This window comes from Colossoma macropomum, unplaced genomic scaffold, assembly GCF_904425465.1.
Source record: "Colossoma macropomum unplaced genomic scaffold, Colossoma_macropomum, whole genome shotgun sequence".
Taxonomy (NCBI): Eukaryota; Metazoa; Chordata; class Actinopteri; order Characiformes; family Serrasalmidae; genus Colossoma; species Colossoma macropomum.
The window spans coordinates 14,958,072-14,974,115 of NW_023494788.1; the positions used below are offsets into that span (position 1 = coordinate 14,958,072).

The window sequence follows — 16,044 nt, forward strand, 5'->3', positions numbered from 1 at the left end:
AGGAGGGCTGACGGGGCGCACGAGACGCGCCGCGTCTGTTGTGTTGTCGGATAGCAGGTTAGCTTAGATATCGTTGGGTTCATTTAGTTTTCAGACGCGATATTTTGTACACAACCGGTAGAAGAAATCTCTGCTTCCAAATGGTTTACGTCGGGCATCGTGAAATGAATGACCGTGATTTACAAACCCCAGAAGTGGCGGTAAGTGATCCCCAACATACTCGCTAGCTAAGCTAAGCAGCGCGACGCGGTGTGTCTGTTAATAATTTAATCTCAGTACACTGGCCTGGCTTTTTGTTGTTTTTTTTTAGCTGGCATCAGGCATGGCTTTGAGGCTGTTGCACTTTGTCGTTCTTTTTTCCTTCCCTTTTTTAAATCATGCTTGCAATGGGAGCTGCCATAATAAACCGGGGGACAAGCGGTTGTTTGCTTGGTGACTAACGTTACCATCCATTAAAGATGCTTCTTCGTCATAACGATATTCGGTTCAGTTCGTAACTGTAATCCAAAGCGCAATAAAGTAAATAATGTTTAAAGTCCTTTAGCAAATAAGTTACATAAAGTGTGAGAGAAGCTGTAGATAGAGCCAAAGCAGCTTCTTTGGCTGCTCCCTGATCCCTTTATTGGCAGCACTAACATCAGGCTCTTTGCTTTGTTTTGCTAATCAGCGTGACCGAAGGTCCACAGGCACGAGAGCTCCTCAGATCAAGATATGAAGTTTGTAGTTGGACCCATGATCCGGATTTTCCACATTCCTCTCACTGTACAACACCTTTCCGTATGAATGGATGAACACTTTCAGTGAACAAAAGAGTCTATTTCAAAACCCAGTTTAGATTTCTGCTTAAAAAGATTAGATTCTTTTATTTCTCTTCTGAGTGACCTTTGTGTCGTTTATATTTTATTATTTATGCAATCTGCCATGTCGGTGTCTTGGCAGCAGAATTCCCTTGAGTGTGTTTCCATGAGAACCTGAACAAAAATACAAACTGACTCTTACACATCTGCAGACTGGATGAACCAGCTTGTTGCTGGATTGCCCGCAGTGGATGTAGTCACTCTCCAAGTCAGAAACAAGTATGGATAGAAATACTTCCCTGAGGCAGAACGCTGTTTTGCACTGAGTTTCCATTGGAACTAGAACCTTGTAATGTAAAGTATTTCCAGATCTTGTCTTTCACCACCTGGTCATGCTCACTTTGTCATGCCTGTTCTCTTGTTTCCAGAACTGAGAACCACCTGTCTGTAAACCCTGGTGGATTTCTGTAACACAGCTCTGGTTCTGGTGGCTGCAAGTGTGTGCTACGATGAGCTGGGCCACAGAAGACTGGACCGCAGGTCTCTCTGGCCGTGTCCTGCAAAAGGTTCAGGAGCTTCAGGCGCACAATGAGAAGCTGAACCGAGAGAGACAGCAGAGGCAGCTCCAGCTGGACAACTCTGAGGCAGCCCTGCACAAACAGAAGCAAAAGGTTGCGTGACTTGATAACATTTATCTGTGGAGCTGCTGCGAAATGGAAGTGCTTGATTTGTGCTTGATCAACTGTCTGAAATAAATGAAATGACTGAAGACCTTTTTTGTACAATAATGCATTAGGCAAGGTATTGCAGTATTTGTAATTATAGATGAAGCAAGATTTGTAATTATAAAAACTGTCAGCTTAATGGACTTATAAGTAGCAGGCATTAACTAAGCCAGCCTTGTAATTGCAGAGCTCTTGTAGAGCTAGGTGGAGCAAAAGGTAAAGGTATTTATTTTGTTTGTTTCTCACTGAGCCAAGCATACAGTTGGCTATGAGCTATGAGTCGTTTGAACATATTGTGGTTGCATTATGAAACTGATCTAGGATAAATATATATTTAACATATAAACCTTAATGAGTTCAATTTCCAGTCAACATGGCCATTACATACAACTTATTCCTTTCTCAAGGGATATTCCTAATGAGACTAAATATAGAATAATCTACTTGTTTAAGGAAGGGGAAAGTCAAAGGAACGATCATCTTTTAAGAGATAAAAGAAAATCAAGCTCCACTCTTACTTCAGATCTGAAAAAAAGCACAGGTTTTTGTCTCTCCTTCCGCTGTAAGAACATAACTCAATGCTATAGGTCTGAAAGGATGTGTAGCTGTCAAGAAGCTGTTACTGAGAAAAGGAAATGCACAAAAAAGAAGAAAATTTGCAAATCAAACAAAGAAGCTGCTGGTCTTCTCAGAACAATGGACTGGCCACCCCTCAACATCACTAAATGTGTTTAGGTAATCTTGGATTTTGAAAAAACGAAAGTACAGCCAACTTGTGGAAAAATATCCCTGCTGATTTCTTTGAAAAACTGAAAGCGAGTCTCCTGAAAAGAATGGAAACTGTCATAAAGGTTAAGCCTGGACACACTAACTACTAAACAAATTGATGTTCTTATTCAAATGTGTTAAGGCTTCTGATACTCAAACATGAGTACTTACTTGTACTTAATGTCCATTTTGACTGGGAATTACATAAATGAAGGGTGGTCTCTGACTTTTGCACAGTACTGTATAGTATATTTAAAGAGTGTTTGTCAAATACTGTAAATATCAATCCAAACTTTATCTTTCTTTACCATGCAAAGGTCACTGGGAATCCTGATGTATGGTTGAATTGTCTGACAAAGGATTTACATATGATATTTCAGTGCTGGTGCTTTTATTATTTTGTCTTTAACCCTTACACCACTCTATCCCTGTCTCAGTATGAGGAAGTACGTGTGGAGCTGGCGGCAGTGCAGAGGGAGCTGGTGGGAGTTCGAGAGGGGGCGCAGGCAGAGGTGCGAGTGAGGGAGAGACTGGCCCAAGAGCTTCAGACGAAAGCTGCTCACGTGTGCGCTCTTGAGAGCCAACTCGAGTCGGCAAAAACACTTACACAGAGGCTCACACAGGAGGTTAAACGGTGAGAGACCTGCAGCCTCACAGTAGAAGCGCAATAGAGTGACCAGTGACATGCACACAGTAACAGTATACAAATGTACAAAGCATGACTAGCACAATAGGTGTGTATTAACATACTCATGTAAGCTTCATAGTGTCAGCTTCATCAGGATGTGTGGAATCCTAAATAGCTTTGGAAATCTCTGTGGATTGCCATGAGCTAAATAAAAGGAAATTCAGGAAATCAAATTTGCATGATTACGGCCCTCTACTAATTAAGATGGAGGTGCTAAATGATTTAGAGCTTCCTCTTGACCTCCCCCTGTCTCTCCCTCCCCCAGACTGGAGGCTGAGCTGGAAAAGCTACAGAAGGATAGTCTCTCAGGAGACTCCATGTTGTTTTCCACTCCATGCTGGAACATAAACTCACCCTGGGATCAAAACGGTATCCTCCCTTCTGTTTTTCTTTTTCTTTGCTCCATATTGTTTTTCTGTCACTCCTCATCACTTCATTTCTAATGTTGTGCACTAGTACCATATCATTCAGAGAAACCTGAACCCCAAATGAAACTTGTAAAAGAAATCATTATTTGTTTCCAAGAGCAAATCACTGCACAGTGTGTTTTTATTCTTTCTGTGACACTGTGCTCTGAGCCTAGATATATAACGTCAATTCTCTGTGCTTGTATCTCTGCAGGTGGTAAGAGTGGTCTCAGAGGAGAATGCGACACTAAAGCTCACCATGTCAGAGTGAGTTTCCTCAAACACAAACAGTCCTTCACCTCAGTTTCTAAACTGACCTGCATAAACTTTGTCCTGCACGTTTTTTGGACACTTAGGAAAAGTTTTGGCAAATTAATCAAATATTTAAACAGACTTAAAACAGAATTCTTGGTACTAACAGTTTTTGCTTGTCCTATTCCTCTGTAGCAACAGCTTCTGTTTGGAGAAAGCCCCAAACCCTCGGTGGGTGGAGTTTCATCACCGTTCTCTCAGCAACCCCACAAAACCCCATCCCTCCGGCGTGGAGTCCTCCAATCAGAAGCACGTACCCACTCCTCTGTGTTTCCGTGGGAACGGGATGACACAAGGTCCACTCCCAGAGGAAGACCAGCGTCCCCCCCTTCTTCATTCTCCTCGTCCAGTGATGTCGTTGTAGACTCTGATTCACAGGATAATGGGGTTGCGGAGGCGCTGAGGAGAGAGAGAGAGGGTAAGTGCCTCTATTACAGTGAGAAAGCCAGAACAGTCAAATGAAAAACCTGACTTTATAGAAACATAACACATGCACAAAACTCTATAATCTAGTCACACACACCATGTATAAAACCACAGGACTAATAAATATGCATAAAATGAACTAGGTTCACAAAAAGAGTCATTTGAAAGTGCAATGAGACTATTAGTGCTCTGCCACTGGCTCTCTGATGTTCTGGGTCTGATGGAAAAAATAAAAGCTTCCCTTCGTTCAAAGGGACTGTTTGTAGTGTGTTGCCATGGTAGCCACTTTGACTTGGGTCATGCAGCCCTGCCAGTGGCCGTTGCATATTTGAGTATTGCTTTGCATATTAGTAAAGAATGGGGGATTCCTTCAGTTCACTCAGAGGAACTAGAATTAGAGCTAGAGCTTTAGGCCTGTGCAGTAAAAGCCTACACGCTGTCCTGTCATTGAGCTATTTTTGTAATCTGTCATAAGACAGGGTGTGTTATGAAAAGGAAGCAGATGCTGTCTTATTGTATTTGACTCATCCGTTTGAGGACCAGAATTAAACACTAGAGCTCCAGACTCTGGCTGTTTGTTTATTCTGTTTTGTCTTAGAACCACATGCAGCAAATCCAGGGTTGACTCATCATTGTATACGGAATACTGTACCTGCATTATAGGGCAGAGTGTCACGTGTCAATTTTGAGTTGGAAGGTGGGAAGGTTGTAATTTTGGTATTTGAGGTAGCTTTAAAAGGGTAAAAAAACACCACTTTTATGTGACTCTTCCCTCATCACATCGTGGCCCATGAAGATGTCTCTGGTTTTATTATTTTTTATAAACTGAGGCTGTGGAGCTGAATTGAAGTGTTAGATTTAGAATGTCTTGTGAAAATTGTTTTTTTTCCATTTTTTTTTCTGGTTGTTTTGCATTAGGTTTGTCCCATTTTTAAGACAAAGTGATCTAATGAGCTATAAGAGGTTTAACAGAAGAGGTTCCTGTCAGGGACAGAGATTCAAAAAGCAGATAAAGACTGCTTCGGCTGGCATACAATACTCATCTGTAACGAAAACTACTGTAAATACTACAGTGCGACCAAAACTATGTCGGTTGTATGTTTGCATCGTCACTGTTGGAGCAAAACTTTGGTAATTAAACAGGAGAAGGAAAAAACATTATTAAGTTGTAATTGTAATCTCTATTTCTATTGGTCCGTTAATTATGAAATGAAACCAGTGAAAGGCTAAAATTTTCAAATTGTGCAAAAAAAAAAAAGTAAAAGACAACATAAATGGAGAAACAAGATTTTTCCGTGATAATGGTATTATAGGCATTTGCTAATAATATTGGTGATAATACACCAATAATTAGTATTTTTTTTTGGTCACAGCACTGCTGGAATTCGACTGATGGTTCACAAAACTGGGCAGCTCAATGTGTATTACTCTCTGTTTAAATATATGACAGCAATACAGGCTGAACTAAATCTTCGGAAGTATTAGTAAGTATTACAAAAAATATAAAATGCATCCAAACCTACCGTTTAGCACAAAAATAACACAAAAAAATATATAGAGAACTAATGAAAAATGAGGACAATAAAAGGTGAGTGCAAAGCATTTTGGGTAGCTCTAACCATAGTGCATATACTATTTGAGTTTCTGTTGTTCATTTGAGTTTAAGAAGTGAGATAATTGAGAACTGACTGATAAAACTAAAACCACTGGAATATAAAATTAAAATCTAAAATGTAAATATAAAAGTGTGTTGGCTGATTATCGGTTATTGTAATTTTTAGCCTCCTAAAATCAGTTTTGGCCACAAAACGTTTGTATCAGTCAGTCTACAGTGAACATAATATGGTTCTCAGTCTTTGAGTTGTAATTCATTCCTGTAGTTCTATTTTATTCAGTAGTTGTTGGTTTTATTATGGAAAGAGGTCTCTGTGTGTGTCTGTTTTATGGCTGCAAGAGCTTTAATGTATGTTTGAGAGAGGAACGTGTGTGCGTGTATGTACACAGTAGAGTTTGTTTAGTGCTGTATGAGGGATCTGAATGCTCGTCATTGTGTCGGGCTATGTGTAGTCACTGCTGAGGTAATCTGCTATTGTCCTCTTTCACTGACACATGCTGTGTTCCCGGAACACTCTATGGGATATTACAGCGCAGTATAGGAATAAATCATTTGGCTTTCCAATGCAAGACTATATTTGATTGTTAAACTTAAATTAAGCATATCTGCGTTTGACTGTTAAACTCAGATTTCACTGCTAAAATGTCTTATAAATAATTAAATATTCATGACTTTCACATGATGCATTAAGTAGGGCCTGATTAATATGAAAATTTTGTGGCCAGTACTGAATTTAGGAGGATAAAAATTCTGATAACTAATAATTTTAAAGTTATATTTTGGTGTTATACTCCAGTAGTTTTAGATAAATTCATTAGTTTTTTGTTGGTTCTCAATTGTTGACCCCAGGTAAAACAACAGTAACGTACAGTCTTAAATAATATAAATATTGTAGAACTGGGGTGGTACTAGATTTGTTTTCAGTTTCGGTTTCTGTTTATCACCTCCTATATTTTATTACTTCTCTTAATGAAATTTTTTTTGTCACCTCATGACATTTTATTCTCATGCGAAAAGTTAGGTTTGGATACATTGAATGTGTTAAATATAACAAGAATAGGCTGTTCTTGGTGAGAGATGAAAGAAAACGTACCTCAAAGCCCTTTGCAAACCGTTTCGCACTTCGTTTTTACGAAATGTCATTCAACTCTGATACCGTAGCAAACTGGTGCACAACGTTCTGAGATTGAATGTGCCTGGTGCTGCCCTGACCCCCCCCCAAAAAAAAAGTTGCAGTTTTTCACTGATACTGATAAAATTGCAGGTTGTCAGTTCTTTTTTTATTATTATTATTATTGGCCAATTAATGGCTAACAATCTGGATTAATGTTAAGATAGAAATTATTACAAATACTCATTACTAAAATATTTTGGGAAGTTTATACACAACCTCTCTAGGAAAGTTTTGTAGTTTTATATCTGTATCTCAACATTTTCTCTCTCCCAGATCTGTGTGTGCGTGTCTCTGGGCTGCAGAAAGAGCTGCAGGTGGAAAAGGAGCGCTGTAGGGAGACTGAGTCTCGTCTTGCTCAGACACAGAAAGAGCTCAGCATGAAAGAGCAGAATGTTACTCGCTCCAGAGACGAGTTGGCCCGTGCACAAACGCGCGTCACACAGGAAGGGGACCGGGTGAGCATGCACGTGCACACAGACACACACAGAGGGAATGAAATGTGTTATTCATTAGCTGGTTAACTCTTAAATGCTGTGACCAAAAAAGAGTCTTTTCATCTTTTCTGCCTTTTCATTTATTTTGTCCTTTAATAATGTGACTTCTCAGTGCTGTTATCACATTTGTTCGTCTCACAAACTGTCATTTTGAGCAATAAAATTATTTATTTATTTATTTATTTTTTTAGTAGTGCTTTCAGATATTGTACTCTAATAATTAAAACGTAAACATTAATATATTGCATAACATACACACATTTTTAGGCACTCCTTATTTTTGCTGTATTAAAAATGCATTGAATTGAGGCACCGTTGTATTGAATCAAATTCAGGATCTTAATAATTGATACATCCCTAGTAATATATTATAGACAATAAGTGTATGTATGTGTGCAGGCCCAGGCAGCTGAACAGCGTGTGAAGCAGCTGCAGGAGGAGTTAAAGTGTCAGAGGCAGAACGCTGAGACCAGCCGCTGCAATGCTGAGCAGCGCAGGAAAGACATGGAGAGAGAGCACCAGAAAGTGAGTAATGCTTTGTGTGCATTAAACATGCATCCCTCATACTAGCTATCATATCAAAGCCTACACCATTTACACCAGCTGCCACTTCCATTGTGTGAACATTTCATGACAAATGGACCTATAGAGTTGGATTATTTGGCATAGAGAGTATGACATTGTTTGAACTAAAATCTTGTTACATTAAAGAGCCCATATGCTACAGTTTTCTGTAATTTAAGTTTTTCTCCTCAGGTCCACTTATTATGTTTGTGAGGTTTTATGTATGGAAAACGGTCATAATTAATTTTTAGATGACCATTCAACCTCTTTTTATCTTAGAATTAAACAGGCTGTTTTTGTGCCTTGAGGAATGATGTGTACATGACCTCTCTTCTCATTCAAAAGGCAGTCCAGGCTGAAACATTCCTTATGACTTCATTGTGAATGGGCCGGGCTAAACTACCAAATGCTGAATAGGATTATATATTTAAAACGCATTGGTTTTCGTGACAAAAACAGTTAAAAAGCAGTGAATTTTGCTAATTAGTTTCGATGTACGGACTGTATGGACTTGTTAGTAAACATTACATTTTTAAACTTCTTCAGTGTTCACATGCTACATCAAACTCTGTTCTGTGGGAGAAAAATTCAGTTTTCCATGATATGGGCCCTTTAATGTACATTAATGTTAAATACCTTTTCTATCACCTGTAAAAGAACCATTTCTTAGTTTTATGCCACCACTGAAAGTTTGTTAGTTTCCAAACTCCAGTTAGTCTTTTATCTCAGGATTATAAATGAATGGAATAATGGATGGGTGCATGGATGATTGGACAGATATGGATTTTAAATGTGTGGTGGTATTTGTAGGAGTTATTGGAACTGCAGAGAGAGAGGCAGTCTATGGAGAAGCAACATCAGCAGGAGAGCAACAGACTCAACCAGGAGATTCAGCAAGCAAGAACAGCACACAACACACTACAGGCGCAGCATGACAAGGTGTTCTGCACATACAAACACTACAAAACACGTTTGTAAGCTCATGTTGCCCAGACCCAGTATGACAAACACTCAGACACTCATGATGTAACATACTGCAGGCACAGCTGTCTCTGAGCGCTTCCTTAAACCCCTGTTGTATAACCCTCTTCTCTCTCCCTCCTCTCTCCCGTCCTCTTTTTTTCTCTTCTTTTCTCTTGTTTTCTCTGTATTCCAAAGGTTATTACACACAAATGTGACTTTGTGACTCTGTTTCCCTTTTCTTTTTCTGCTGACTGTTTCTTCTTTTTTGTTTTCGCTCTTTCTTCTTCCTTTCTAAGTAGTATAAAAGTTATTGCAAAGAGATGTCGATTTAATACAGTTTTATCTTGGCCGTTTGTGACAGTATGTTCCCTTTTCTTCTTTGTTCTCTGTTGCTTTCTGTTCTGTTCTCTCTTTCGCTCTGTCTCTCTTGGGAGTTTCAGTATGTATTCAACAGGTCAATGCTCTAATGTCACCTCTCTCCCTCTTTGGCCTCAGGGCTCCCCCCTGCTTTCTCACACTTCTTTCTGTCCCTGGGTCACTCTTTCTCTCTTTCTCGTTTTCCTTCTCTTCCTCTTGGCTTTCTGACAGAAGGCACTTGAGTCAAGGTCAGTGTTGTAATCTCTGTGTGAATTGATTAAACTAGTTATACATTCTCTCTCTCTCTCTCTCTCTCTCTCTCTCTCTCTCTCTCTCTCTCTCTCTCTCAGTAGTAATTATTTGGGGGTGTAGGCTGAGCTTGATGAAGGGGTCAGTAAGTGGAGATCCGGAGACATGCAGACTGCATGCCCAGCTGTCTGTTTGTATACTGCAGTTAAGAAAAAAAAATGTGTGTTATTTTTCATCCTGACGAGTGGGATAGTGTGTGTTTAACTCATCTGTCTTTGTTTGCTTAGCAGTAAAACAACACTCTCATGTCGTTAACACTGCTAGCCTGTGGGCAAATGGCACCGAGGCCTGGGCCTGTAGCTTTCTCAGGAGAAAGTGGATATGAATAGCGTTTGACCCCGACTGACAATAACTAGTCAGAACAGTGCACTGTTTATATTGTGCTTGTACATGTGGATATCTAATCTAATCTAATTCAAACCGATTAACTGATTAAACTCTTACACGCATGTTATGAATTCATAGTACCGCTAAGACTTGTGTGGTTATAAGCCACTATTTCAGTCATGTGGTAAATATGTCAGTCAAACGTGGTGATCAGTCGTGCCCCGTGCTCTGTGCTGGTGTTGTGTTAACTAAAACAAGTGACCTAAAAAGAAGTATTGAACAAGGGCTTTTAAAACAGGAGAATCAAACTGTTAATTTAGCTTTGCATATTCTAGACTATTATAGTGGATTGTCGTACTATAACTGTGTGCAAGTGTTTGATTTATTAGTGTTTTGGCAGTCGGCTGCACAGTCTTATTGTTATTTTAGCTCGGAATATTTAAATAAGAGTGATGAATTGTCCTGTTTTTCAAAATTGGGCGGTCAGTAAGTTGTTTAACTGGAAATGTTTTCTGTGTGTGTTAATATTTGAATTTCATCACTTGGAATGCATGGTTTGGCACGTGGTCATAATTCATACTGTTTGGTTTGTACTAATGTATGTTTGTGAAGCTTCTTGAATCATGAACCATGGCACTGAATCCATAAATGATGTTTATCATTTTGTATTTTATATATATCAGAAGTACAGTTTGAACAGGAAGTTTTACATGAGAGGTTATATAATTTTACCACAGGGAGTTTTATGATGATTATGACCAGTTCACTCTGGATAAGCTGTCTCCTTATAAATTAGAGAGGAGAGTGGCTACTTAATTTACGTATTGCTGTTACACCAAAAAAGTTCCATATTAAGTATATTGGGCTGCTCACAAGCAGAAAATATGTCCAAGCAGTTAATGTAGTATTTTACCCTTAACCATCTACCTAGCTGCCTTAATTGAATGTACGGTGTGCTAAGCCTTGTTATTAGCTTGATAGTTTGCAGACCACAGTCAACATCACCATGTTAAAAATGACATTGAAAAAATCAATGTAAAAATTTTTGAGGTAGGACAATACATATTGGTGCCTCCATATGCCAAAACTTCTTTTCCACAGGATACAATGGAATCTTTACTGACATGGCAGTTCGTATGGGATTAATATAACCTACATAGGGCTCAGCAGTATGACACTAGTCATCGTTTTTGTGATAAAGTACTTTGTTTAAAGTGTTTAAAATACCCAAATGCATTTTTGATTGCAAAGAGAACATAACTATTAAATTGGATGGGATTAAATTTGCTGAGAAACACTGGCAATAATTGTATTACCCCACCTCCCTATGTAAAACTAATCCTGTCTGAATAGTACTATACATTAGAGTTATGTCTTGCCTTTCTACTTCAGCATGGATGTACCATATTTGCTGTGACATGGAATTGTTTCACTACAGAGCACGTGATGGCCAAGTTCTTCATGAATAATTTGTTGGAATGAGCTGTTTTTTGCCACGCCTGTCCTCCAGCATTAGTCTTTATTCTGTTCCTTCTTTGTTTCTCCTTGTTCCCTTTACTCACCCTTTTCCACTGTCCTCTTTTTCTACTCCCCCTTTTCCCTACTTGCTTTATTTTCCTCTTCCTTCTTTCACTCTCCTTGTGTTCAGTCAGCTCATTCTATGTGTGTTTGGGTCTCTGTGTGTCTCTTTTCAGCTGGCTCTGCAGAAGCAGGCGGTGGAAAGGGATCTGGAGGGAGTGCAGGCCAAGCTAAAGAGCACACAGGCTGATCTCACTGAAAGTCAGAAGAGGGAGACTCAGACACTGGCAAAACTCACGGTACGCCATCACCCTGTATACACACACAAACACAAATAAGTGTGTTTTCATACAATGTCAGGACATGGTGTCATATGTACAGTAGGTGCCATATTTACTTTACATATGTAACTACCTATATATAATGATAATGATAATTTTCTAGTCTAGCCATAATCTCAGTAACAAAATACAAGAATATTTTGCCTTTTCAGTTTTACAAAATGAAACATGAAAGTTTTGTTTAAAGCAGTTTACAAAATCAGCATGATTTTGTTGGGGCTGACATCATTATTTACCTCTGTTTCTCTCTGGTTTTCTGGTTTTCCCTGAGACGTCAGAGCTATTTTGTTCAGGAAATTTACAAAAACGCGTGCACACACACACATCCACATACGCCCACATACCCACATGCAAGCTGTGCAGTATACACATGCTGGCGAGTTTTTTTATTGCCACAATAAAAATTGGGTGGGACAGAGCGAAATGGCAGTTGATCAGTCAGAAGAGCACCCCAGATCTGATTAAACATTGCCATGGCAACTTTAATTTGCCCTGTCAAAAACATTTTCCTCACTTTACAGAAATGGAGTTTAATGTGTGCAAACATTGTGTCAAAATATACTTTTCACTCCCCAGTCAATATGGTCCACATAAGGAAACTAAGCTGCAAAAACAGCTTATTTTGAATTAATATATATATATATATATATATATAACCAATATATTTACATATTTCCACCCATTCAGTTCATAGCAGTTTAGCCCCGCCCATTCACACTGAAGTTGTAAAGAGTGTTTCAGTACTTTTTAGAATGAAGCCCAATCCAGGGCAGCCAACCAGAAACAAAGGTCATTTACAGATTGTCATCCAAAAAAATCTCCATTTCTTTGATTTTTTTAATTTATTTATTTATTTATTTTCCTACATCTTTACATTATGTGAAAAAATTATAATGAATGGACTGAGAGAAATGCTGCAAAATTACTTGGGAAAGGGGGGGATTCTTTACATTAACTTGTATTACAGTAAAGAACGTTTTTGACTTCTGTAAAGTTGCTGTTTTGGACAGCCATGATGTATCAGTCTTAAAAAGTGCAGTAACAAGAACAGCCTGTTAACTTCTAAGGCAGGGGTACCCAAACCTTTTGTCCTAGAGGACCAAGATGCAATTTTTGTGGTGGACTGAGGAAGACAAAATCGTATACGAATAAAAAAGAGTTTTTAGAAATGTAAATGAAAAGATTACACTATATTTTGTTATTAAAAATACTATTTTATGAGGACAATAAGAATTTAAGTTATGTGTAGAATTAAAAAAATGTACTTACTCTCTCACTGAAAAGGTGTGTACGGTTAGAGTAACTGGTGGGGCTTCTAAAAGGCGCCATCAGTTGCCACAAGTGGTGCAGCTGTTTAACTGCCATTAATGACTCAGCAAAATAAGTCCTTAGGAGATAATGGCATTATATCTAGTGGCTTAACACTGTTGCAGTCTTTTTTTACTGTTGCTGAAGATATTAGGAGTGTATCTGCTGCAGTAGCTTCACAGCAAAATCCCCTATTACACGTTAACTCCTGCAGCATGGTCACCAATGAACATTGTAACTGTTAATTCAATACTGGAGATTTTGCACTGTGAATTATAAATGCAGAAACCCTGTGTGACTTATTGAATACTGAATGATACAGCAAACTCCTTAGGGCAGAAACTCAAGTTCATCATAGCAATGTAACAATGTTGTTGTTACAATACATAATTTTTTATTTATTTATTTTTTTTAAACAGTTGCATGAGCCTTGCCTCACCTGTTTTGCCAGCGTTGGTGTTTTTTGCCACTGTTAGAACATTCATATGATGTCTAGACACTGATTAATTATTTACTGTGACAGCAGGGCATACAGCGAAATACATTATTATTTAATGCCACAGATGATATTTTGCTGTTTTCCTGTATTGTATCACTGATCTTGGCCAGTAGGAGTCACTGAGGGAAAGTGAGACCCTCAGAGTGTCTCTGGAGCAGCTGAAGAAGAGGGAGAAAAGTCTGGAGGCAGAAGTGAAGAGGCTAACTGAAGAGTTAGCTGAAGCACTGAAGCTCATTAAGGAGTTGCAGGGTAAGGAAAGGAGGGAGAGTGGATTGTTAATGTGTTTGTGCCACGTGGATGTCTTTCATGTGCTTCTATCATCAGTATCATGTGTTTTTGCTTCCACCTGCTGGAACATATCAGATGGTACATTTTTTTTAAAAGTCTGATCTGTTTAAACTTTTGTTAAGAAGATAATGAATATAGAAAGGATATAAACTGATGTTTAATATATCTGTATTAGGGCTGTCATGATTATGTGATTAAACTTGATTACTCAATTAAAAAAAAATCATGAATTTAAAACATACATCCTCACTGGGTCAGCAGTGATAACAACAAGAAACAACAAGAAAAAATAGGTAGATAAACACAGTCCTTTTTAATCTTATTTTTATTTTATGCCAAAATATTCTGCCATTTTTTTCCTTTTTTGGCCAAAAATGAAAGTGCCATTTTTAACCGTTTTTAGCTGGAAACTTACAGTGGCTGAAATTTTGGTGCCTCTCTAAAAATAATAGATCACTTAATTACTGATTGTGACAACCCTATGCTGTGTATATATTACCTTGCGTTCTCACCATGTCTCTCACTCCTCTAATATTCAGCCCAGCTTGCAGCTCTTCCTCCACCATTGGTCTCTCATTCTTTTACTCCTGTGGCTGGAGATAGCTTAACTCCTGTTCTCTCCGTCCACCATGATCGCTCTCCTCCTCCTCAGTACTCAACCCAGAAGAAGAGAGCTCCAAAACCCGGAAGACCAAGAGAGATTGACAGACCAGGGATATTAACATATCCACCCGACAGAGAACCTGGTGAAGGTATTGAGTCGGAACATGTCAGCGAATTTGGATCTGGAGACTCTGTGACACTAAGCATCAAAGAGCATGAAGGGAGTCAGCACAGAGCAGGAAGGCCTGGTGAAGTTGACATGGACAGCTCTATTACCGAACAAGACACAGGGATAGAAGATACGGACACAGACTCCTATATGTCTGATTCAACCAGTGAGCGTATGTTTAAAGATGAAGGTTTTCCACAGACAGACATTCATCGTGACCCTGGAACCAAAAACTCAACCTCTTCCCATCAGGGACAGAAACAGGATTCCTGTTCTATAAAGGAGTTAAAGAAAGAGAATGCTGCTCTGCGGGATGAGCTCAGGGACACCAAGCATGAGCTGGAGCGACGTCTGGACGATCTTGAGACTCAGAGGCGTGCAGAAACCGAGGCCAGGACCAAACTGAAGCAGCTGAGCAAGAAGTACTCAAGCCAGGCTGAGCAACATCGTGCCAAGGCCCAGGAGTTCAAAGAGAAAGGCAGCAAACTGGAAGCCCAGCTGGAACAGGAGAGGAAGGAGAGTGCTAGACTCAAGGAACTGGTAGCTACTTTGGAGAAGGAGGCTGTAAGAAGACAGGAGGAGGGTGAGAGAGAAGAGGAAGAGAGCAAAGAGGAGAACATCAAGCTCAAAGAGACCTTGGCTGAGATGGAAAGCAAGGAAGAACAGCTTGAAGAAGAAAAGGAGAAAATGCAAAAGGAACTTGAGAAGCTTCAGTCTGAGCTTTTGCAGGAGCGAGAGGAGAGAGCGAGGGAGAGGGAGGAGGAGAAGAAACGACTCAAGAACAATGAACTGGAAGGTCTAAAGATTGCAGAACTTCAAGCAGAGTTAGACCGACTACAAAGGTCCGCTGGCCTGGAAGACAAAAATGTAAAAGACAACATGCCTTTAACCTATCTGCAACTTTGGAAACCAGTCAAATGCCACAGATTACGTTACTGCAGTCGTTGAAAATAACGTAATTTCATCTCCTGATGCTTTTTCCTTCTGTGAGTCTGTGAACCTTCAGAACACCCTGCTCTCCAAGGAAACAAGAATAACGTCCCTGATAACAGAATATGGCACTCGGACAAAATCTGCAGATCACTCGCAACAGAATACAGAGAGCAGTACGTCTGACAGAAGTCTTGAAGGCCAAGAACAAAACCAAGAAGGCACTGACTTGGATAATATTACCATTTTGGTCTTGGAGGTGGAACATTTACGAGTACAGAGAGACAGGGAAGCAGAGAGGGCAAAAAAGTCCCAGAAAAAGCTGGAGGTTCTTCAGAACCAGGTGACAAGTCAGACCCAGCAGCTAACACTAGCTTTTGAGAAGCAGAGCAAGCACATTCAAGATCTCTTGAGGGAACTTCAAGAAAGAGATGATGCCCTCCAGAGGCAAGGAGAGGAGCT

General features: G+C 39.4%; 1 protein-coding gene across 1 annotated transcript; it reads left to right on the forward strand.

The window, feature by feature from the left end:
• On the forward strand, positions 1–15,630 carry si:dkeyp-115e12.6 (centromere protein F). Its single transcript, XM_036568584.1, has 12 exons — positions 1–200; positions 1,226–1,468; positions 2,728–2,924; positions 3,244–3,347; positions 3,600–3,652; positions 3,833–4,115; positions 7,186–7,367; positions 7,806–7,931; positions 8,781–8,909; positions 11,621–11,743; positions 13,706–13,841; positions 14,420–15,630. Exons 2-12 carry the CDS (start codon positions 1,307–1,309, stop codon positions 15,598–15,600), a joined length of 2,676 nt encoding a protein of 891 aa, XP_036424477.1. The 5' UTR covers positions 1–200; positions 1,226–1,306; the 3' UTR covers positions 15,601–15,630.
• The last annotated feature ends 414 nt before the right edge of the window (positions 15,631–16,044 follow it).